At 41.0% G+C, this 25,879-nt stretch overlaps 1 protein-coding gene across 3 annotated transcripts in view; it reads right to left on the bottom strand.

Moving 5' to 3' along the window:
• The window catches only part of OXR1 (oxidation resistance 1), a 264,521-nt gene that overhangs the window by 215,553 nt on the left and 23,089 nt on the right, over positions 1–25,879 (bottom strand). For all 3 annotated transcript variants that reach the window (XM_061995217.1, XM_061995219.1, XM_061995220.1), the window contains exon 2: positions 9,802–9,881. In XM_061995217.1, the coding sequence (XP_061851201.1) occupies positions 9,802–9,818 (17 nt within the window). In that variant the 5' untranslated portion in view covers positions 9,819–9,881. The remainder of the gene's footprint in view (positions 1–9,801; positions 9,882–25,879) is intronic.

Raw genomic sequence — 25,879 nt, 5'->3', positions numbered from 1 at the left:
TGAGGAGCCCAGAAGTGGACACAGTACACCAGATGAGGCCTCACCAAGGCAGAGTAGAGGGGGAGAAGAACCTCCCTTGACCTGCTGGCCACACTCTTCTTGATGCATCCCAGGATGCCATTGGCCTTCTTGGCCACGAGGACACATTGCTGGCTCATATTTAGTTTATTATCAATCAGGACTCCCAGGTCTCTCTCTGCAGAGCTGCTCTTCAGCAGTTCAACCCCAGCCTGTACTGGTGCATGGGGTTGTTCCTTCCCAGATGCAGGACTCTGCATGTGTCCTTGTTGAACCTCATGAGGTTCCTGTCTGCCCAACTCTCAAGCCGGTCAAGATCCCGCTGAATGGCAGCACAGCCTTCTGGGGAATCAGCCAGTCCTCCCAGTTTGGTGTCATCCTCCTCCTCAGAACTGGCTCTGCTGCAGCAGATTGTTGAGAGCCATCCATCTCTGTGGACAGAGACCATACAGTCTCATGGCAACTCTTCACATGGTGCTGGCACAAAATCCAGAGCCTGCCTATGCGCAGTCTGAGGAGCTGCCCGCAAATCAGGTGTATTGAGTGGGGATTATAACTTGGGCAATGCTTCTCATGCCTCCCTACTCTCTGCGTAGAACCACTGACTCAAAGTTAACTGGTCTGAAGACCACAGCAATCAGTACTTTAATTGGAATACTCCGAGATACTTCGTTTTTGGAGGGTTCCAGACTGTCCACATGTTGTCTATAAGGATTCCTTTCTTTGTCTTTGTCATGAGCAGCACAGGCATCTAGCATTGCTCCATAATACCCAAAGAAACAAGATAAATTTGTTTATAACTAGTTTCCAATAATAAATGACCGACCATTTCTCATCTTCCAGATTCGAAAAAAGACAGACAAAATCCTATGATTTGCCAAAAGGTAAATAACTCTTTTATAGCATCTTCCATTCTTGGTATGATTCTCATAAATAGGTTTTTTGCTCTTCTGATGCATCTGTTGCAGTTTCTCTCTGCTTCCCATGAGACTGTCTTATCTGCTGTATACATCTGAAATGGCATCTGATAATTCAACATTAAGAAAGAAGTCTAGTCTTATCTATACCAGTCTTCAGATTTACTTTTTCATAACCATCAGCAGGAATAGAGAAAGATATTAGGAAATCAGATCTAGAATTCTGTACTCAGAAAATAACCTTGTCCATGTTAAACTAAAAAAAAAAAAATTAATGGATCTTTGGGGATGAAGGAAGGTTTCATCTGACAGTGTAGTTCACAAGAGAATGTGCATTTAAAATTAGCTGAATAAAAGGAGACGACCAATCACTTGTCGTATAGAGGAACAGAAGAGTTTGCCGTGATAACACTTAGCCACTGGTGATGTTCTTTCACTATGGTTATTCAATGCGAGGAGTATCTTGACACTGAAGACTGAAGATAAATAAGGACAAAAGCTAAGACTGCATGGTCATCCCCAGCCCCTCATGGAGTTTATTATACAGTTCTGGATTGGCTCTTGCTAAAGCTCCATTTCTTCTGGAAGAACAGTTAAGATAATAATAAAGCAGGTTCTGCCTTAGTTGAAAGACGGATAAAGTGGTTGAAGTCATGCTGTACTGAAGTCATATAAAGATTACAAGGTTAGGACAAATACAGTATGACATAACAAGCCCCGTACAGACCTGCATTGGCCCTTTTGGTTTTGCTATAATGCAGATAGAACAATGAATCATATACCAAATCTCATCCAAAATATAACATGCACCATATCTACTGGTAAACGAATTATCCCTGCTCTTCAGAACTGCTCTTTTCATAAAGAGCCATCCCTCTAGAAAGTCTGAAGAGAACTGAGTGAATTTTCTTCCTGTAAATATGTGAACCAGGAAACAGCTAAAAACCCTATATATTAAGTTCCATTTAAACAGCTAGAATTTTAATGTGGCTACCTAGTTATAAAAGGTTTGCTATAACAATTAGACTTGTATTACAGTGAATTTTTGGATGTTTATAAGCTGAGAAACTATTATAAAAATGCCAAAGCAAAAATACTGCCAGTAGACAAACTAGTTTCCAGTGTTCTTCTGATAATTTCAATTAGGAAGCTTAATGAAATCCTGCATGTCAGGTTAGCCTCACAGTCCCTACACCTCTGACTTGTACTACTATGACATCTTCCAAAAAATATGGAGGGAATAGATTAGAGGTACAGACTAATTTTATAGCCTTCCCTTCTGACTGATTTCCTTGTACTTCCCAGTAATATTTTAAAAAATATTTGCCAGTTAATTGAAAATCATTTGGTACTCTCACAAAATTACTCCTCAATGAGTCGGCAGCAGATATACTTTCTTTTTACCAAGTGCCTTTGATTTCTTCTCTGTGCACACAGATATGTGCTTAATTAAAGCTTCCCATCAAAGTGGCATTAGCTAGTCACACAAGGCGTACCAAGTCGCTCTTAGGCTTCCTGCCAGAAAGCCAGCAGGACTGATGCTTTCCTTCATTTACTTCAAACTGTCAGCAAACCAGGCAATTTCTGACCACATAAATACAGAGTCAACAACCTCTGCCTACCATTCACAGCAAGACAGTACAGATGCAGCCATTTAGTTGGTTCCATTCCCTCAGACTGGTTCATGTTGCCGAATGCAGAATCAGAACATACTTTAACACATTTTTTTTTCTGTAAGATCATAATAAAATACATCACCAGTGTGAGTGTTTAAAAAAGTGTCAGGGAGCAGCATGAACAAATTCCATTAGTAGACAACAGGACTTGTGAAGATACCTACTATTTACCACATTGAAAATTTAACCTTGGGGCTTTATATATACTAGCATACTTACAATTATGGGTATGGATTTTAAAAAGTGTCTGAAGAAGGTGAGACATCTGAGAAGTCATGTAATTGCCAGAAGTATTCGAAGAAGTCTGCAGGACATGACAACAGCTCTCATTATATGATACTAGTTCTGCTCCAGAAGGTTTCAGAGACATATCTGACCATCAGTGTAGCTATTTTTAAACGTGAAAAATGCAGCAGAATCATAGACTTGTTTCACTTGGAAGAGAATTTTAAGATCAACGAGTCCAGCCTTTGTCCCAGTCCTATCAACCACTAAAGCATTTCCCCAAGTGCAACATTCACCCATTTCTTAAACACCTCTAGGGTTGGTGACTCCACAAACTTCCTGGGCAGCCCACTCCAATGCCTGACAACCCTTTCAGTAAAGAAATTCCTCCTAATATCCAGCCTGAATCTCACCTGGTGCAACTTAAGGCTGCCTCCTCTTGTTCTTTTGCTTGTTACTAGGAAGAACAGATCAACCCCTGCCTTGCTACAGCTTCCTTTCAGATAGTTGTAGAGTGTGATAAGGTCTCTCCTGAGCCTTCTTTTCTCCGGGCTAAACACTCCCAGATCCCTCAGCCCTTCCTCACATGAGATGTGTTCCAAATCCTTTACTAGTTTGATAGTCCACCTCTGGATCCTCTCCAGAACCTTCATGTCCTTCTTGTAGAGAGAGGCCCAAAACTGGACACAGTGTTTGAGGTACAGCCTCACCAAAGCCGAGTACAGGGGAATGATCACCTCCCTGCTCCTGCTGACAACACTGTTCCTGATACAGGCCAGGATGCCATTGGCCTTCTTGGCCACCTGGGCACACAGCTGGCTCATGTTCACCTGCTGTCAACCAACACTGCCAGGTCCCTCTCTGCCTGGCAGCTTTCCAACCACTCCTCCCCAGGCCTGTAATGCTGCTGGGGGTTGTTGTGGCCCAAGTGCAGGACCCAGCACTTGGCCTTATTGAAACCCATAGAACTGGCATTGGTCCAGCCATCCACCCTATCTAGACCTTTCTGTAAAGCTTCCCTACCCTCAGGCAGATCAGCACTTCGACCCAGCTTGTTGTCACCTGCAAACTTAATCAGTCTAGATGATGCCATTTAGCTCTGTTAGGTGCTGTCATATGTGTGCCTTTCACATTTAATTTGAAATTAAACTACAGTGCCTTTAAATTGAGATCAAGTTTAATGTGTGGCAGCATTGGTAACTCTCTAATCTACAGATTCACTTCCTAAAAACTAGAGAAATCTTACAGTTATTTTTACAGCCAGAAGCTGACACAAGCAGTTCTGCTACGACTTGAAATATACCAACAATTGCAGGGCACTGAGGCCCAAGCTCAGTACAAAATCTGAGCATGAGGAAAAGTTCATTCCTGTCGCAGAAATCTCTTCATGCTTTCCTGTGCAAGAAGTGACTGAACTGGGGCATGTGCACTTCATCATTCAGCACGACTGACCTTCAATTTATACATACCTTGGCATATTTTTCTTCCAAATGCTTTTCTCAAAAAGCAAAATCAAACACTTTCCTCATCCTGCATGCTCTTGGTAAAGAGTACCGTTAGAAAATTCAGGTGAAATCCTGACTTCTAGAAAAAGCAAAAAAGAATTTCACTGACTTTAGAAATGCCAGGGTTTTGCCCATCAGCAAGAGTTTGGACAGAGTGTAATGGGGAGCACACTCCTGAAGAGCGCAGCCACATGCACAACGTATCTTAAGGGTCTTGCTCAGAAACTGTGCCTCCCGAATCTTCTAAAGTATAAGGGAACTGGTAGCACAACAAGAAAGGTGTCTGCAGTTTTACTCACACATTAATTTTTTGAGGTCACCTGGAAAAGTAAGTAAACATGCCAGTATTCTAGTGCAAAGAAAAACACATACACAAAAAAAAATCCAGTCTTTGAGATATTAGGATAGAGGATATTAATCCTCTTTGTAATGTCAAGTGCCAGACACTTTGGAAGAAGGAGCTGCAGTATTAAAGGCTGTAACTGAAGTACAAGTGTAATCCTATAATTAAAGAATCTGAAGGCAATAATAAGATACAAAAACTGCAAGATACAGCAAAGAAACACAATAAGAAACTTAAATAATTGAGTACTAAAGCTACAGCCTGAGTTGGTGTTAAAATGGAGACAACTTTCTGTAACAAAAAGATACATGCCAGGTTGGCTGGCTGGCTTATGCACACATCTTTGAAAGGCTCTACACAAGGCAGAGTCTCACTGTAAAATAGACTTTTGTAGAAATATACTTGAGAAAATACTAATCAGTTAATATAAACAGATCTAAATGTCTTATTTTAAATTGTAAAAACATATATTATGTCCAAATACAAATTCATATTCTATAATTAAGGATGTAATTGCTTGAAGTAAATCTTTAAAAGCTGTTCACATAGCTTATTTTTTTGTGATATTTTGTATGTATAGGAAGCAAAATTTCTATTAGGCAGACTGGTAAACTAAAAATATGTCTTTTCTATATTTTGTTATATATGCAACCATTTCATTAGAGCTTAAGCTCCAGTACATGACAATGACTGGGCTTTTTACATTGTACCGAGTCTGGCTGAGATGGAGTTAAATTTTCTTCATAGCAGCCTGTATGGTGCTGTGTTTTGGATTTGTGATTAAAACAGTATTGATAACACATCAACATCTTGGCTATTGCTTACACAGTGTCGAGTCATTCTGTGTTTTCTACTCTGTCCCTGTCTTGTCCCCACATCCCCGCCATGTAGGCTGGGGGTGGGCAAGAAGGTGGGACACAACCAGAAGTGATCAGAAGGATATTCCACATCCATATGATGTTGTGGTCACCAATAAAAGCTGAAGGAAAGAGGAAGGAAGCAGGGACACATAGTGTTACGGCATTTGCCTTCTAAAGTTACCATTACATGTCTTGAGGCCCTGCTTTCCAGAAACTGGTTAAACATTTGCCTGCCAATGGAAAGCAGGGAATTAATTTCTTATTTTCCTTTGTTTGTACACTTTTGCTTCACCCATTACTCTGTCTTTATCTTGATCCAATTTTCTTACCTTCCTTCTCTTTTCTCTCACTCCCATGGAAGAGTGAAGTGAGTGAGCATCGCTGGAGTTGTAGAGTTGGTGGCTGAGGTGAATCCACCACAATCTGTAAACTCTTCATGAATTTTTTTGCAGATCCATGACAAATCAAGTTTCTGTTATCTTACTACTTCATTAGTTAAATATTGTTATTTTGGGGGTTAATTTTATTATTACCAAAGAAAGTAAAATGATCAAAAATCTCCTCCCTCCATGTAACTGCTGCATGGTTAATTTCCCCATGTAACTGCTGCATGGTTAAGTTCTGCAGATACAAACACATAAAGTTGTCAAGAAATGAAGAGAACTCACAGCCTACATCCTGGATCAATTGGCCCTGGAATACTGTGAATATTTAAGATGAAGAATAAAAATCTTCCCTGATGATGTAAGTAAGCAATCATTCACAACTGGATCAACATACTCAGGTCCACTTTCTTTCTTGCTTACCACATTTAGAACAAATGCTGAGAGAAGTGAGCCACAGTTCATGTTGGAAAGATGAATTCTCTAACAGAGGAAATATATACACACTGAAGGCTTGAGTTACCCCATCTGATGAGTTATGTGATCTCTTAATAAATCTGAGCTCTCACTAAGCATGATAGGGGCTGAAACTAAATGGCTGGGCATGTAAAGGGAAAAAAAACCCACCTTGAAAACCAAGAGACAGTCAATATGAGATGTTAAACATTCTGTTGCCCTATATACACGTGTACACTAGACTGTCTGTTCTAGTTGAATGACAAACCAAGTCCCACAGCTGCCTTATCATTTCGCATTATTCAGCCTCCAGGCCTTGAAGCAATAAAACAGTGAAAAACATTGCAAGTTCATATTTAGGAAACAGCTGTAAACTTAAGAGTCCATATCAATCAATATTATTTTGCAGTTCACTACCATAGCAAAATTCATCAGTAAGAAAGTTAATTCCATAACAGAGTAGAAGAGACAAAGCATATCATAGCTTTATTCAAGTACTGTCACTACCAAATAAAAAGCAAAAGGAGGGGATAGTGAGCACTATGTGAAGTTAGGTCCAAACAGATAATTATTTTTCTGCATTTAAAAATCCCAAAGCAAAGAATTTTGACACATGCTCTTAGTGTTTCATAATGGATAGAGTTTCATAGCCATCCACTGTCCATGCTCCAGAACCTAGCAGAAGTATCAGAACAAACACAGGAACAGCCAAGGACTAATGCCAATAAAAAACATAACATTTAGAAATCATGTGTTAACATAGCCTCTTTGCAGAAAGAAGAAACCAGGCTTATATTATCTTGAAAAGACTACAATCTGTTCATATCAGGAGCTTATAAATGAACACTATTTCCTTAACATTCTAATCAAAACCACATATAAGAATAGGAAGCCAGTAACTGTCACTGACTAAAAGGCTGATGTGCATTTCCAATCTCTTCATCTTCCTTCTACACCAGTCACATTACTTGCTCAACTTAGTTAATGTCTAAGATTATAAACATGCCAATATAAGTAGGCACTGCAAGAAAGGTTTCTTTTTCTATTTATCACAAGATTCAAATAGCTGCTGGCAGACTTGGCATAAGAAAATGTACTGTTATTTTCCAGGATGGCTGACCAGAACACGATTTGGAAAGAAAACTATTTGCTTCCAGAAACAACAGCTCATTGTGTTTTTAAACTCTTGGACCACTGGCCAAGGTAGTCACCACTGCCATTCACACAACCTGGCCATCCTTGACGAAGCACCAAAGCAGCCATCAACACATAACAGAAGCTTTCTGATAAGAAAAGACAGTTGTTACCCTGAGAGTAAAAAAAAAAAAAAAAAAAAGGAACAATTCATATGGGATAATACTAAACAGTGGCAAAATAATTAACACAGCTGAATATAATGGAAAATAATCATTTATTTAACTTAGCAGAACTTCTTTGGTTAACTTGAGTGTTAATATTCTGCAGAAGCAATCATTTAAAAGCAGAAATCCTCAAATGGTAAGTCTGCAATTCCATTACCACATCCTTATCAACAGTTATCTTAAACTCATTGCATTGATTCATCAAACAATGGATTCTGTACTTACCTATAAGTAAGACCAAAGTTTCCTTTTCCTGAAAAGTTACCCTAAAAGTGTACTGCATTTGCATTTTGTATACAAGCTAACAGAATCTGGAGTCAGATACTAATAGCCCTTCAGACAGACACAAGACATTCCATTGAATTAGCTGCTGTGTGAGGCAGCAATGTTCATGCTTGCAGGAGCACAGGGGATTAGGAAGCCCCTGACAGAACCCTCACTCAGACAAGGCCACAGCTCACTCTGAAGCCTTGTGCAATTGGTGCAGAAGCTGCTTTATAAAACTAAGCTGCTGCTTTTCTTATTATTTGCCACTCTTGATTCCCCCAGGCACGCAAGATGCTGCTTCATATGTGCTACTCCTGAAGGGCAACCTCTCTCCTCTTGAAAACTCAGAGAGGTGAGATACTTCTCCAGGTACGAGAGTAAAGATGCTCTGCCACTGCATGGGCAAGCATTTCACTAGGCTGACATGTGACTAGGGCACAAGTGTTGAAGTCCTTGACTCGTTTGAACTAAAAACCTAAAATCCTACCAACAACCAAAAAAAAAAAAAAAAAAAAAATCAAGGAGTTCAGAGAGGCAAGGAGTAGTCTATACCATCTTTGCTCCACAGAAATGCCACTCCTCTGAAGAAGGCCCACAGGTGCAGAAGCTGGTACACAGCAAGGTGCTTCAGAGTACTGTGACAGCTTGTACGTCTGCAGAAACTGCAAGGGAAACAAGGCCATGCTGTCTGCTAACAGATGCAGGATACCTGATCCTTAAGAAGAATCACAGAATGGTAGGGGTTGAAAGGGACCTTTAGAGATCATCCAGTTCAACCCCCCTGCAGAAGTAGGTTCACCTAGATCAGGTCACATAGGAACATGTCCAGGCGGGTCTTGAAGACCTCCAAGGAATGAGCCTCCACAACCCCTCTGGGCAGCCTGTTCTACTGCTCCCTCACCTGAACAGTGAAATAGTTTTTTCTTATATTTAAGTGGAACTTTTTGTATTCCAGCTTCATCTCATTACCCCTTGTCCTGTTGACAGCTACAATAGAAATCAGGGATGTCCCAACCTCCTGACACCCACCCTTTAGATATTTATAAATGTTAATAAGATCTCCCCTCAATCTCCTCTTCTCCAGACTAAACAGTCCCAGTTCCCTCAGCCTTTCCTCATATGAAAGATGTTCCATTCCCCTGATCATCTTGGTGGCCCTGCGCTGGACTCTCTCCAGCAGTTCCCTGTCCCTCTTGAGCTGAGGAGCCCAGAACTAGACACAGGACTCCAGATGAGGCCTCACCAGGGCAGAGTAGAGGGGGAGAAGAACCTCCCTTGACCTGCTGCCCACACTCTTCTTGAGAGCACTCAAAGATGCAGGAAGTAAAAAGTATGGATTAAAAAATGTTGATTTTTTTGAGACATTTATGGTATGACATTGCATCATGCAGAATAAGAGGTGAAGGTTGCCTTATATTCAGCATGGACTCCCTAAAATGGCAGAAAAGAACCTATCTTATACCAGTGCTTTGCTGTCCTGGTGTTATTTTCGGTAAGCAGAAAGCAGGAGAGATGCTCTCCAGCACTAGTACAGTATCTTCTTCATCAGTCTTGCTATAACCCATAATGCTTTGGGGATACTATTTGTCTGTGTGCTACAGGGCCTGTATGACACAGTCAGAGCTGTACAGCAAATGAAACTCCATCAAAATATTAAATAGAGCAATATATCTAGTTGATGTATTTTTTATAGCAACAGATTTGGAAATTTTAAAATTTTTAGATTAGAGTCACAACAGTTGTACTATTTTTTGGAGATGAAAACCATAACAACAAAGGTGAAAACTGACCTCTTAGTGGCAAACATGGTGGTGCAGGCTTGTTTCACATTTATGAATGCACTGCTCTGAACAAGGCTGTTTCTGTTGACCTGGATGAGAAGAGACAGAGAGAGAGATTTTCAGACCAAGCAACTCAGGACCTTGATTTTAATATCCTGAACAATAAGCACATAAGTAAATATCTTCCAGGGCAACATCAGAGAATATCTGGCAATTTTATGCAAAGGTTAGCAAAACTAGGTAAAGTTTAACAAACAAAAGATAAATGTTAAAAAAAAAAAATCTAAGACTAAAACCTGCTGATATGGCTTAAAGTTGAGATTGTTAGAGCAGTTATTCAACAAAAGAGTTAGATATAATGCTATCTGATAGAGTAATATCTAAAACACTACTGTTGAAAGGAGAACTCATACGCCCGAGTAAAATTCATGTGCCTCAATGCAACCAAACAAGATCTTCCTGAATTGCCAGCCATACAAATCTACATCTTAAATGTATTTTCGTGCTCAAATTGTTGAATAACCACCTTAGTAAATTAGTCATTTTTCCAGAAATAAACCATTAATGTGGATAAGAAATTTCCTGGAGTGGGTCTATTATGTATGACCCACAGAAATGTTATTATTTTAATAGATAGAAATTCTAACCTTTATATTAAAAAAGTTATAGAATAACTGCCTAGTCCAACCTTCAGCTCAAAGCAAGCTTAATCAGATTAGGTTACTCAGGGATATGTCCAAGTGAGCCTTGAACATCTCTACTACCTCTCTGGACAACCAGACCCAGTACTTCACCACCATCACGGTTAACACCCCTTTTTCTAATACCTAATCAGAATTTTCCATGTTACAACTTATGTTCACTGCCTCTTATCATATCACTGGGAAAAGTCTGTCTCTTTATAATCCTCTATGTCCTCCTTTCATGTACTCATTGACAGCACTAAACTCTGGGCCATCTCTTCCTAAGGCTTCCAGCTCTCAGCATCATGTTGTATACCACATGCTATAGCTCCCTGATACCTCCTTTGAGCTGCGTATTTCAACATCCTTCTTGTTCTGGGAAGCCCAAAACTGCACATGGCACTCCACAGCCAGTATCACAAATGCCAAAAAAGGGGAAGGATCCTTCCCTGACCTGCTGGCTACACTCTCATCCATGCAGCCAAGGGATGCAAGTAGCTTTCTTTGCCGTAAGGGCACACTGATGACTCATGCCCAAATCGTTGCCCACAAGACCTCTACAATCCCTTTCCACAGCACTGCTTCCCAGGAAGTTGGTCACCAGCTCATCCTTTCACACAGGGTTGTTCTATCCCATGGGCAACACTTTGCATTTGCTTTTGCTGAACTTGATGAAGTTCCTGTCAGCCTATTTCTCAAACTTGCCCAGGCCCCCTGAAGAGGAGACACTGCCCTCTAGCACATTGACTGCTGCCTACAATTTGATGTCATTCATAAACTTGCTGAGATTGCACTCCAGCCCATCACTGATGTAATTAATGGAGATATATAGCAGTGTTGGTCCCAGTATTGAATCCAGACAGACCTCACTAGTTACTAGCTGGGTATGATGTTTGCTGTTTTCCAGTTATCAAGAAATCTCCCATAGTTGCCACAATTTTCAAAGATGAGAACAGCAGCAGCCTCACAACAGCAGAAGCCAATTTATTCAACAATTTGACTACATCTCACCTGGACTTGTGTACATGAAGTGGACTAACTGATCCCTAATGCTGCCTTCATCTACTGCAGTTACTGCTTCACTCTGCTAGAAGGCTCAGACGCTTGGAAGTCGTGTGGATAAATTCAAGGCAAAACAGGCATTGCAGGCCTTTTCTCCACATGGCCACACAGTGCAATGGGCCAAAGCTCTCCTTGCTTTCCCTTTTGCTACCAATGTACTTAACAGAAAATTTCCTTGTTACCTTTCAACTCCTTAACTAATTTCAATTCCAGATGTACTTTGGGTTTCCTGTCTGTGTTCCTAAATGTCCAATGTCAGCTCCCAAGTAGTCTGCCCCTGCTTCCCCCATCTTGGTCTCTCTTCTCTGTGTTTCAGCCTGGTCAGCTTTCAGGCCACTCCTTTGTACAGAACCCCTCTTCCTCACTTGCCTCCCTGATCTTCTCACTATTCTCCAAAAGCAGCACTGCAGTCATGAGAGCTATCCCAATACTTACCTGTAATCCCAATAGGGTCTTAGTGCTGCAATTATGCATGAATTCTTAATTCCTCCCATTTTTCCCCATGCTATCTGCTTTTGGTAAGGTGCAGTGGAAATCTTTCTTCTGTTTCCTGAAGTCATTCGCTTTTTCTGTTCTGTCGTTATAGCCAGCCTCCACTACTTGCTCACCCATGGTCTTTATCTGTCCCTTCTTCCTCATTTTGCATAGCTCAGGCTCTTATCTTTGCAGAGTTTCTGAAAATATCCCCAGTATCTCCTCCTCACTCGCTCCTTCTCCAGCAAGTCAGCACCTTGCTCAGTGTTCTTCTCCCCAGGAGAGTCCTCCATCACTCCAAGCCCAGAAGAGGCCCCAAGTGCTCTGCAGTCTCACACCAGGTCAGCAGCAGTCTCCCTGGGTGAGCCATATGGGTTGAGACCTTCAACATGCCACGGACAAGTCAGTGCCAGGAAACATGCCCCATGGGGTGTTGAGGCTATCACTGTACATCCTTTAAGCCACCATAGGCAAGGTTAAGCAGAGATGGTCTTTGTCCTTGCTGCAAAAGTCTGTTACAAGGGTGTCACACTGCTGCTACCCATGAGTTTACCCTTCTTCCTAAAGCAGGAGTCGGTCATTCCCAGCAGCAATCTGGATGTGAACGTACCAGAAGCAGCTCCCAGCAGGACTGGAAGCAGAGACTCAGACTGCTGCAAAAACTGGGAACACCAACCTTGAAGAGCAGCCTGGGCAGCTCTTTGCAGTCCCCTTTGCAGCACCTGTTCACAGCACTCTGGTCCTTCACTGCCTACAAAGCAGCTAAATAGCTACTGGGAACCAGGATATCCAGCTTCAGGCTTGGCCCCATCAGGTCCCTTCCCACAGAACAGCAGCAGCTCCCATCTTTGATTCACTTCTCCCATCACACACTCCCACTGCCCATACAACATATAATTTTGATGCTGATGAAACCTTCCTGCCCAATTCCCAAAGGCTGAATTTAAAGCAAAAAGACACAGCTTACAAAATAAAAAAATTCTCTTCTAGTTTAATTGATTTTTTAAATGTATCTGTGGAATCTAAATACAAATGTTTTGTTCATCAGGAAGAAGTTGTGATTACATGATCTTGACTGACAGGAGGATTTTTGTCTACAAACCGTTCCCTCCTAAATTTTTAAGATGCTCAAGGGGACTTCACATCTCCATGTCATATCAGATTAAATGAAACCAGGTAAAATGTCTTGTTACCTCCTGGCAAGGAATTGGTATTTTCACAGTACCACATTTCGAGACTGACATTTTTGTCTCAATTTACCAGTTGCTCATAAAGCATTTCCTATTTTGTTTTTGTGTAGGGCTTTTTGTTTTAATGTGACTCCTTTGCTTGTACAGCTGTGAAGAGTCAAAGGGAACCTCCCTCTTCCTTTCCATGCCCCCTTGTTCCAGAATCACAGGCTTACAGCTGGGCAAGCAGCACAAATATCATTAGCCTAAAGTACATTTTCCTTCCCATGCAATTATTCTCCCTGCCACTCACTAACATCACTCTCTCCACACTGAGAGCATAACAAACACATGCTTCAAGTTAGCTGTCTTGATTAGGAAATTCTAAAGCCTCTAAGTAAGCCAAGTGTCCACTCCAATTGAATATAAATGGATTCGGGGCATGTACATTCCCTGTATGTCTTGGGAAATCACACTCCAGTTCCCCATTTGTGATTGTCAGGCTAACTAGGAGCCTAAGCTATGCCTGCACTGTCAGATATACAGCTCAGAGATAGCATGGATGAGATTACAGACTGCAACTCAGCCTCTGCCCCAGCGCACACATTAAGTATCTCAAGCCATTTAGACAGCTGATTATACAGTATGGAGCCTACATCTGCAAATGCACTACTACAAAGATCTGCGTCAGGCATTCATTTTCTCTTTGAAGCACCAAGGTTCAAGTTCCCTAATGTAATGTTCAGAAGTAGCTAGACTGTGGCCTGAAAGTCCAAGCCCCATATTTGAAAATACCACAGTCACTTATGATCCCAGTAGCATCGGTGGAACTTGGACAGCGAAAATTTTAACCATAGTTTATTCAATCATTTGATTATCATCTTTGTTTCCACTAAGGAACACCCCTCACAAGCATGTATTATATTTTAAGAATCTTACATTAGTAGGTAAGATTGCCATTATGTTCATAAAGCACTTTAACTGAGCTTTAACTCTGATGCTTTCTGCCTCTTCTTCAATATAAATAACAATGATGGTGATGACATAAGGTACTGCAGTTTCTCAGAAACCAGGACAAACTATTTGAGGAAAACCAACAGGTATAAAACTGCTGAGTAGCTGAAGCATCTTCTCTTAAAGGTGACTGGTGCAAAAATCAGAAAAGCGAAATGTTGGATATATTGTTACCTATTTCAGTAGAAACTTGGCTGGCAATATCACCTGCCTTTGTTTTCTGGGGAACAACTATATACTTTTTGGAATTAAAAAAAAAAAAAAAAAAGACTGATATGGTCACAAAATATATTACAATTAAATGTTTATTTGGGCTTTTTTTCCCTTGCACAGAAATGTCTTCCACAGCATCTCAATGGCTTAGTGAGGTATCTGTGTATCAGCTACTGCCTTCTGGCTGAACCTCATCTCTCTCTAGTGGAAGGTATCACTCCCAGGGGAATATGGAAAAATAGCTTGGGACAACTGTCTTCATTCTCTTCTAGACAGACAAATTAAACTGCTAAGAAAGACTATTTAAAGTAAGCAGACTCACTTTGCACTGGAGCAGATGAGAACATTAGTCTGCTTGGAGATAAGTTCTGAAAGCTACAGCTTCCAAAATGAGGAACTTCCTAGTAACAACAGTGACTTCTAAAATGATGTCTTAAAGATGCCATTTTATATTGTAAAACTGGCCCAAAAAACTGAGTACACTTTTTTACTTACACCAAATACATTTAAAACCAATTTACTGAGATTCAGAGTGACCACTCAAACTCACACAAATCTGAGCAAAACCATCAAAAACAAAAATATTTTCTGCTAAGAAATGATTGTATTACCATGACAAATGTGGCACAAATTGTTCATACAAAATTACAGAAGATGACCCTTATCAATGACCTGGAGTAGACACGGGACTACACCGTCATTGCAGGTGGTACCAAACTAGGAGAGATCAGTGATCTGCTTAAGGCCAGGGCTGTCATTCAGGTAGACTTGGACAAGCTGGAGGGATATGCTGACAGGAACCTTATGAAATTCAGCAAGGACAAATACAAGTCCTGCACTTGAGAAGGAAGAAACTCTTGCAATGGCACAGACTGGGCACTGCCTGTGTGGGAGGCTCCACAGGCAGCAAGCTGGGCATGAACCAGCAGAGATAGCAAACAGTATCCTGGACTTTATTAGCAGGAGTATAACCAGCAGACAGAGGGAAGGGATCATCCTCCTTTATTCAACGATCACCAGACTGCTACTGAAATACTGCATCCAGTTCCAACCTGCCCTCAGTGCAAGAAGGACACTGATGAACTGGAGTGAGTTCAGCGTAGGGCCTCAGGCTAGTCAGGCTGGAGCACCTTCCCTGTAGGAGAGGGTGGGGGAGCTGGGGAAGTGATGGCTTCAGGCGACGTAATGGCTCCTAGCACCAACAGGGAGGTCAAGAAGATAGAGCCAGCCTCTTCACAGCAATTGTATAGGGGAAAGAAGAGAGACGGTAGCATGGACTGAAATAAGAAGCTGTGACTGGATATAAAAGAGGTGCTTTTTACCATGGTCACAGTTAAGCAGCAAACCATATTGCCCAGAAAGGTTCTGCAGCCTCTCTCCTCCGACCTTCTCCAAATCTATCTGATTGAAAACAAACATGCTTTGAGCAGAAGGATGGACTAGAGCCTTTCTGAGGTCCCCTCCAGCTTAAGTTATCCTGTGATCTTATGACTCTGTATAAAGATCAAAAAAAGTGGAAGATACTGTGAAATTATGGTTGAAATAGCAGTAATTAACATACATCGCTGGTACAACATAATGACGGGATGACTACTGATGATTCTTTGTTTTCAGGAAATAGCAAGAAGCGAACACTTTCATATTTCCATTCTGAAAGTTTGGAGAAGCAAATTATACTAAATTCCTCCGGGAAGAGGTAGATTCAGGCTATTTACATACAAGACTAAAAGCAACCAAGAACAAAATGTGTCAAGATAAAAATTGACTTGGTTGAATTGGAAGATATTGAAATCTAGGAGGGAACAATAGGCAAATGATAACCTGAGAAATTAAACACGGTGATGCACAATAAGCCTCAAGAAGGGTAGAAAACTATAAGTTCTATAGACAGTGGAAAATACTGAGTCACAAAACAGCAAACAAGCTCAAAGGTTTTGAGAACTGTTAGCTCTGAAATAAAAAGAACTATACATAGAATTTTACCACTTCAAAAGAAACAACCTAAAGAATGCAAAGGGAGTGTCAGTACTCACAGCATCGGGGACACTAGGAATATGTAAGCCATTCATTAACAGCATCACTATATGGAATTTTTTTGAAGTAAACAATTGAATTAGAAAAATATAAAAATTAGAAATAAGAGCAAGAACTCCAGTACTTAAGCAAGTAAAAATGAACACAAAACAAGCCATGCTTACTTAAGTTACAGTGTGATGAACTGACAATAAGAGCTAATGGGGATGAACCAATTTTTGCACTTCAGGAAAGCTTTGATATACAGTCACATTCTGGGTAATATGCGATGGCTTTTGATATAAGTATCATGATTGCAGTAAAACAGAATGGAAAATTCTAAGAAAGACTTGTCAGTTAATTCAGGCTATCCTGGAAAGAGACTACTGAGAAACACATCAACAGACAAGCCAAGTGTAACATTAACTAGAAATGTTGTTAAATCCTTGCCACAAAGCAGTCACCCAGGGGACAAAACCAGCTACTGCTGTACTCTGTTCATCATAATCACTTTAAAAAAATAAATTAAAAAAAAAATGAAGTACAAGAATCTAAGGCTCCTAAAAATTATTCAAACTTGATAAAGTGCCCATACAATATTTAACAAACACATTGCTACAAGTTCTTTATACTCTCACCCCAAAGGCAGGCCTCTATGCTGATGGACTCCTCCAAAAGACTGCAATACTACCCAAACACTTTCCTGTACTCAGTTAAATCACCCTCTAAACCATATTACATTTACTTTCCTAAACTGTACTTTTAGACAGTTGAGGCCTTTTGAACCACTCCATCCAGTACTACTGGACATTAATAACATATAATCTTGGTAATCTGCATGTCTCAATGATATAGCATTAAACCTAAATACTGTACCTTATTAAAAGTTACTGATTTGCTGGTGCATAGGAAAAAACTCAACATTCCGATAAACTCACCAACACCCTTAAACACACAAAAAGATGAAAAAAGGAAAAGTATTATTGTGTCTAGCTCTGGGCCCCTCAGTTCAAGGACAGGGAGCTGCTGGAGAGAGTTCAGCACAGGGCCACTAAGATGATGGAGTGGAGCATCTTCCTTATGATGAAAGGCTGAGGCAGTGGGGCTCTTTAGCTTGGAGGAGACTGAGGGGTGAGCTCATTTGTGTTTACAGGTGTGAAGAGTGGGTGTCAGGAGGCTGGAACCAGGCTCTTCTTGATGGCCAGTGAAAGGACAAGGGGCAATGGGTATAAGCTGGAATGTAAGAGGTTCCAAAGAAACTTACAGAAGAATTTCTTCCCTGTGAGGGTGATGGAGCACTGGCACAGGCTGCCCAGATGGGTTGTGGAGTCTCCTTCTCTGAGGATACTCAAAACTCACCTGGACGAGTTCCTGCATGACCTACTCTAGGTGGTCCTGCTCTGGCAGGGGGATTGGACTAGGTGATCTCTTGAAGTCCTTTCCAGTCCTTAAGATTCTGTGGTCACCTACAGATGCCCAGCAGAACATTTTTGGTGCATCAGCCCTGTGTCTTGAAAATGTCTTTCTCCTGCAGATGTTTGCCCTCTTCCATAGTTGAGGAACTGCATAGATTATTTTAGTTTAACAGTTTGAACTGCTCAGAGTAAAAGATGAGTTATATGAAGATATATCCAAGCACTTTACACAGTAGTCTAAAAAAACTAAGGCACAAAGCAACGTGAGAAATCATTTTACAGAAAGCAGCCCTTTGCAGTGTAGAGGATACTCAGGTAGAAGCACAACATTCTCTCAAAAGCTGTGCTTCAAAAACACAAGGTATGTCTAGTCAAAGACACTACACTGACCTGCTTCTGCACGGTGCTTGGATTAGATGATCTCTAAAGGTCCCTTCCAACCCTACCATTCTATGATTCTATGATCATACAGGGTTAACCAGAAGAAATGTAATGGCTTGCGGATACAAACAGTGAGACTGATTATCTCTGGCCTTCAGCTCTGTGAAACTCTTGTCTCAGATCACTGAACTTCAGCCTTTTTAGTATATAGGAGAACCAACCATTTCCAAATGAAAGCAAGTAACTTCTTCAAAATGCAACACATTTTCTATATAGCCTAGCTTGATTCTTTCCTATTTCATTTAGCTACATTAACACTTGAAGGAAGTATATCTTAAAATTCAAAGAATTAAAGGCCTAATTCAGCAGCTCTTGCAGCAAACTTGTTAGTGGCTCCTTAAACAAATAAATGATGAATTAAAAAAAAAAAAAAATGAACCAATAAAATGAAGTCCTATTCAGATAGAAAAAAAATGTAGTTACTAATGTAAAAAAAATATTTATCTGAAATGTAAATGAAATCTTTAACAGCAATTCTTACACGGTGACATAAACCCAGCTACTATCTGTTGTTGATTAATGGTCAGCTCAGTATAGAGACTTTACAAAAAATTCATTTTGCTTACTGTAAATCATGAGGGCAGCAACACTGCCCTCATTCAGAAGTATTAATTCTGTATTTTTTCATTAATATGTCTTTTTCCTGGTATCTGAAGGGAAAGTATTTTAGAAATATAGAAGTTAGCTTCATGTATTTGATAACAGTGATTATTTCATCTGTCAGCAGTCATTCACAGCAGCTGTAGAGTTGCCAAAGATCTAATACTATTGTCTTGTTATGATTACATTTGTAATCCTGTTAATTTAATCTTCTTACACTTCCATTTTTTTCTTTACAAATTAATTACATTATAACTGTTGTATGCTTTTCCAGACAGATGTTTTCTTCTTCCAGAATGATGTTAAATATGTCTGGTTTTAAGACAACAACAAAAAAGAATTACCAGTTTCCCACCTCATCCCACTGACAGCTTGGGTGACCTCATCTGATAATCCTTCTTTCATCCTGTGTTTTGAAACCCTCATCTTTCATTCTTTAAAATAATACAGTTACCAAAGCTGCATGATATCCTTCATTTGCACTAACTTCCTTCTGCTTCCTTTCCTTTCCTACATTGCATAATATTATATATGTATCTTTCCCATGTCACAGCTAAGAGTGGCTTCTGCCACAAAATCCACATAGTATATACAACGTGGGAATGTAGTGTCCTCTATCATTGAATTGTTTAATTTGGAAAAGACCTTAAATATCAAGTCCAACCATGCATCTAGCACTGGTATGTCCACCACTGAACCATGTCCATAAGCATCACCTGTATCATCCACCTTTGTCTATAGGTAACTCAAGGAAAATCACTCTTAACTACTATAGCAGGAGAAAAAAAATTCTTAACCTATTCTCTGTGAGCATATTTTAAAATCAATTTATTTAACAAGACAGATAAAAACACACATTTGCCCTTCCTATGATTTCAGGATAAAGGGACATTCCTATACACCCTTTAGATCATGTTAAATTCTAAGCTCCTTAGAAATTTAAGGCAGAAAAAAAGCTCCAAAAGGACTGCTTATCCTTCTCTAGGCATAATTGCTGGACTATCAATTATTTATTATTAATAAAGTTCTGGATGTGCCTATGAACAGAAAACAGCATGCATACAGAGACTGATCAGAATTCCATTATTTTTCTTATTCTGCTGAAGTTGCAGGGTGGGAAGCTGAAAGTAATAGTGGGCTAAAAAAATAGACGAAAAAAAAACCCTTTCCAAAGGCCCACCAGAAGTCAATGAACATTAATGATAAAACAAGATCTGCTGAGACTTGAATGATACATGGACTGGCTCACTTACAGCTGCTATGAGACATGAAGCTGGTGCTATTTAGCCACCCCTCTCCTCTCCAGGACAATCAAGAATACCTCAAGTAGAAACAAAAGGATCATGAACTGAATGTTCCCCAAAGCTAAATAAACCAGCTGCTCTCTTATGCCCCTTCTCTACAGGGCAAGGACAGAAAATAAGATGGAAAAGTTTTTATGTCAAGGTAAGGACAGGGAGATTGTTCACCTGCATAGGCAAATGAGACTTAGCTTGAAGAAATTATTCCCATTTTATTGCCAATTAATTGTAAGAGTAGGATGGTGAAAAATAAAAGCAGATCTAAACCCACCTCTTCATCCTTCCCTTCTTCCCAGGTTCAACTTCACTCCTGACTTCCTTCATCTTCTCTCCTGTTGCACAAGGAGATGGGTAACAGAGGGTGTGGTAAGCCCATAACTCTTCAGCTCTGACACTGCTTCCTCCTCATGCTATTCCCTTGCTCCAGCATGGGGTCCCTCCCACTGGACCTAGTACTACACCAACTGCTTCAACATGGGTCCTTCCCATGGGCTGTAGTTCTTCAAGAATTGCTTCAGTGCAGCGCAGATCCTTTCCACAAAGTACAGTTCTTTTAGGAATGAGCTGCTCCAGCATGGGTCCCCTGCAGGGTCACAGGTCTTGCCAGAGCCTGCTCCTGTGTGGGCTTTCTGTGGACTTCAGCTTCTTTCAAAGCACCTCTACCTGCTGTGACAGGTATCTGCTCCATCAGGGTCCTCAGCTGGCTACAGGGAGATAAAATGCTTCTCTAAGGTCTCCTCTACGGGCTGCAGGGGGATCTCTGCTCTAGCACCTAGAGCACCTCCTTTCCTTCCTCCTTCACTGATATTGGTGTCTGCAGAGTTATTGCTCTGTTTCCCCTCTGCCCCACTCCTCTCACAGTTGCCATATGGCTTTTTCTACCATTTCCTAAATATGTTAACACAGAGGCACCACCAGTGCCACTGATGGGCTTAGCTTTTAGTCAGCATTGAGTCCTTGCAACATCTGGAACTAGCTCTGTCAGGCAAGGGGACAGCACCTCTAACCTTCTCACAGAAACCACATCTGCAGTCCCTCCCTGCTATCAAAGCCTTGCCACGTAAACTCAATACACCTTCTGCTTCTCACTAAAAGCCATTTGAAACTGTATCTCATATCTACATACTATTTGCTAATGCTGCAGACAAAATACAACCTGGTCACATAATTTACAGCAGCAGAGGGAGAACTGCAGCAGTCATAAGTAATTCCACAGAAACAGAGATGTAGAGATAAAACAATTATTGTGACCAAAGCAGATAAACTGCTTTCTTTCCTGTACTCTCTTGCATTACTATGAAATATAGTGGTACTGTAAGCTAAGTTCAGTTTTTAACGAGCACTGTATTTTTTAACACATAAAAGTCCTCTCTCCTCAGAATAAAATATGACAGCAAAATGCGATCAATGGCAGGGAACAGAATTAAACAGATCTGAGGGTCTAGTCAGTCAAAACAAAGGCAGAAATCTTTGGAGGATGAAGAAATGGAGATGAGCTTTGACTGTAGTTATCTAAACTAATTCAAAAGGGAATAGAGGGAGTACAACTTAAAGTAAAAGGTCAACACAGAAGTTCATTAGCTACCATTATAAAAAGAGACATGACAATTTCTTTTGGTACCTGGTTACAGATGCTACAGACAACAACAGTAGCAGATTCATCTTAAGAATACATGGATTCTGTTTTTCACATTTCAACTTCTAAACTAATGCTACAATACTGATTTTAATTACAGCTCCAATGACAATTACTTACATCTACAATTAAAGACGTCACATGATTGTATGAAAAATATAAAATGGTAATCTCAGTATTTCAGTTTCTTATTAAATCAGTATGCAAGCACTTTCAGTTAATCTATTCTGTGATATTCAAAATGAGAAAAATAAAAAGACAATAACATGTATTATGCTTAGTCATTACATCATTAATTAATTTATCCAAAGATTAGATAATGCTGATATTCCTGAATGTATTACAAATGCTTCTTCTTAGAAGACAGTTTGGTTACTAAAAGTCTTAGAATCACAGAATGGTAGGGGTTGGAAGGGATCTCCAAAGATCATCTAGTCCAATCTCCCTGCAAAAGTAGGTTCACCTAGATCAGGTCACATAGGAACATGTCCAGTCAGGTCCTGAAGACCTCCAAGGACGGAGACGCCACAACTCCACAAACGATCCCTGTGGAACTCCACTGGCCACAGGCCTCCAACTCGACTCTGTGCCGTTGATCACCACGCTCTGGGCTCTGTCATTCAGCCAGCTCTCCATCCACCTCACTGTCTACTCATCTAAGCCACACTGCCTGAGCTTTCTGATGGGGATGTTATAGGAAACAGTGTCAAAAGCCTTGCTGAAGTCAAAGTAGATGACATCCGTTGCTCTCCCCTCATCTAGCCAGCCAGTTATGCATTCATAGAAGGATATCAGGTTAGTCAAACAGGATTTCCCCTTGGTGAAGCCATGTTGACTCCCCCTGATAACCATCTTATCCTTCATATGTTCAGTGATAACATTCAGGATGAGTTGTTCCATCACTTTTCCAGGGATGGAGGTGAGGCTGACCACCCTGTAGTTTCTTGGGTCATCCTTCTTGCCCTTGTTGAAGACTGGTGTGACATTGGCCTTTCTCCAGTCCTCAGGCACCTCACCTGCCTTCATGATTGTTCAAAAAATGATGGAGAGAGGCTTAGTAATCACATCAGCCAGCTCTCTCAGCACTCTAGGATGCATCCCATCAGGACCCATTGACTTATGAGCCTTAAGCTTGGCCAACAAGTCTTTAACTTCTTCCGCCATCCACCCAGGGCAAGTCCTCTGCTGTCCTGGCCATCCTGTTATCCTTGCTGGACTGGGCTTCCCGAGGGTCAGCCTTGGCCGTAAAGACTGAAGCAAAGAAGGCATTCAGTACTTTAGCCTTCTCTGCATCCTCAGACACCAGGGCACCCTCAGCGTTTAGCAGCAGGCCCACATTACCCCTCACCATCCTTCTGCTGCTGATGTACTTGAAAAATGCCTTATTGCTGTCCTTAACATCCCTGGCTAAATTTAATTCTAGAAGGGCTCTAGCCTTCCTAGTTGCACCCCTGCATGCCCTGGCAATGTTCCTATACTCTTCCCAAGAAGCCAGCCCCTGCTTCCACCTCTCATAGATGGCTGCTTTCTGCCTGAGTTGTCCCAGCAGATCCTTGCTCATCCATGGAGGCCTCCTACCTCCTTTTCCTCCTTTCTTGCGCATTGGGACACACTGATCCTGGGTTTCGAGGAAGTGGTGCTTGAAGATTGACCAGCTCTCATTGGCACTTCAATCTTCTAGAATCATATCCCATGAGATCCATCCAAGTAGATCTTTGAAGAGGCCAAAGCTGGCTCGCCTGAAATCCAGGGTCACGGTCCTGTGGACCTGTCTTGCCCTGCCCATTAATTTTTACCCATAAGCACTCTTCCCTCATCAGCTAGTAAGTCTATTGGTTAATTCCAATATTATCAACACCAAAAACTTCTTTTCATTCATAAGGACTGTGGCTGTCCCACTCTCATTCATTTAATGACATTAGAGTAATCTTCATCAGAAAGCTCAGGCAGTGTGGCATGGACGGTGAGGTGGATCGAGAGCTGGCAGAATGACAGAGCCCAGAGGGTGGTGATCAATGGCACAGAATCAAGATGGAGGCCTGTAGCCAGTGGAGTTCCACGGGGATCAGTTCCAGGGCCAGTCTTGTTCAACATCTTCATCAATGGCCTGGATGAGGGGACAGAGTGTACCCTCACCAAGTTCCCTGCAAACACCAAACTGGGAGGACTGGCTGATTCCCCAGAGGCTGTGCTGCCATTCAGCGGGATCTCGACCGGCTTGAGAGTTGGGCAGAGGTTCAACAAGGACAAGTGCAGAGTCCTGCATCTGGGAAGGAACAACCCCATGCACCAGCACAGGCTGGGGATTAACCTGCTGGACAGCAGCTCTGCAGAGAGAGACCTGAAAGTCCTGGTTGATAATAAACTGAACATGAGCCAGCAATGTGCCCTCGTGGTCAAGAAGGCCAATGGCATCCCGGGATACATTAAGAAGAGTGTGGCCAGCAGGCGGAGTCAGGAGGTTGCGGCATCCCTTTTTTCTGTTGTACTTAGTGACAGGACAAGGGGTAATGGGATGAAACTGAAAAAGTTCCATTTAAACATAAGAAAAAACTATTTTATTGTGAGGGACCTCTGGCACAGGCTGCCCAGGGAGGTTATGGAATCTCCTTCTCTGGAGGTCTTCAAAACCCATCTGGACCTGTTCCTGTGTGACCTGTCTATATGGACCTGCTTTAGCAGGGCAGTTGGACTAGATGATCTCTGAAGGTCCCTTCCAACCCCTACCATTCTATGATCCTATGTTGTGCTCAGCTATGGAAACACTGTGTTTGACAGATAGATGGAACAAAGAATCAGTGGATTACTGGGCTGTTAAAAATTCAGTATACACAGAAGAGGGATAAAAGGCTAAAAGTGATCAGGAGACTATTTTATACTCTTTGCCCAAGGCAAAATGAGATGTATTTAAGCCATTTCAAATATATATTGGCTTAACTATCAAACCTCAAAGGATGCTGGTTTTACAACCTGAAATATGGTTTTGCTATTCTAAACATTGAAAGTTTATTCCTGAAAATAATATTCTCTACTACAACTTTAACTCATTATTCATCCCTTTCCCAGGCAGATGTAGAACACAATTCTTTACCTTCTCTCTCAAAAAAAGCGTGTCTCAGGTCAAATGTCCGCTTAGATTTCAGGTTTTTTTAGAGGTCATGTTTTTCTAGGCTTCTGATGGTCTTTCTTTGGGTTTTAAAGTGGGGATGTCCAGAACTGGAGACAGTATTCCATACAGAACTGAATAAAATACAAGTTATTTATTAGCTTACCTATGGCAACTATGGTTCTATATGCCAGTTTGACATTTCCTTTCATCTTCCTCAACAGTCTACATCAGAAGTTAACATTCAGTTTGCTGTTCTCTCAGGGCTTTTCCATAGCATTCCTCCAGAGCTTATCATTCCTTGCCTTGTGTTTTTTAGTCTGGAAACTGAATAATATATCACACTTCTCAAAAAAAAATTATTAATGTGTTCTGTGATTGCTTCAGCCAGCTTCTTATATATTTTAATGTGAAAATTAAGTTTGTATGATTTAAGGCTAACAAAGAAATAATTAACTATCTAGTCCATCCATCATCTGCGTGGTTTAAGAATATTTGACATTAAAGCTACAACAGGTAGTCTGAATGCAGAAGGTTTTACTACTACCACCATGATCATTGTCATGTAGAACTATAGGAAATACCGTAATGCTGTTATACCTTTGCTGACTTCAGGCTAAGAGCTGATAATAATAAGCTAGAGAATAAGAACCTGAGATATGCACAGACCTAGACCGCCAGAACCTCATGTTCTGCAAAGACAGTTAAAAGCAAGGTCTTAAACAGTCCTGAGCAAATACAGGTTTGCCCAGTCTCTGAACACATACTTACGTCATACTTATCTTACTCTAGCAACTCTGTAAGTATCAGTACAAAGAAGAGATGATGCGTTTCATTACTCACTGTTCTCTTCCTTCCCTATTTTAATGCATTCATCTCGGGGTTTTTTTCTTCAAAGACAGGATCTGACTCACACGGTAACAGAAGAGTAACTACTTCAAACTGTCGCATTGAACTTTC

The sequence above is a fragment of the Colius striatus genome, chromosome 4, assembly GCF_028858725.1.
Source record: "Colius striatus isolate bColStr4 chromosome 4, bColStr4.1.hap1, whole genome shotgun sequence".
NCBI lineage: Eukaryota > Metazoa > Chordata > Aves > Coliiformes > Coliidae > Colius > Colius striatus.
The sequence above is the reverse complement of the archived record's forward strand: the minus strand, read 5'-3'. Positions and strand labels throughout refer to the sequence as shown.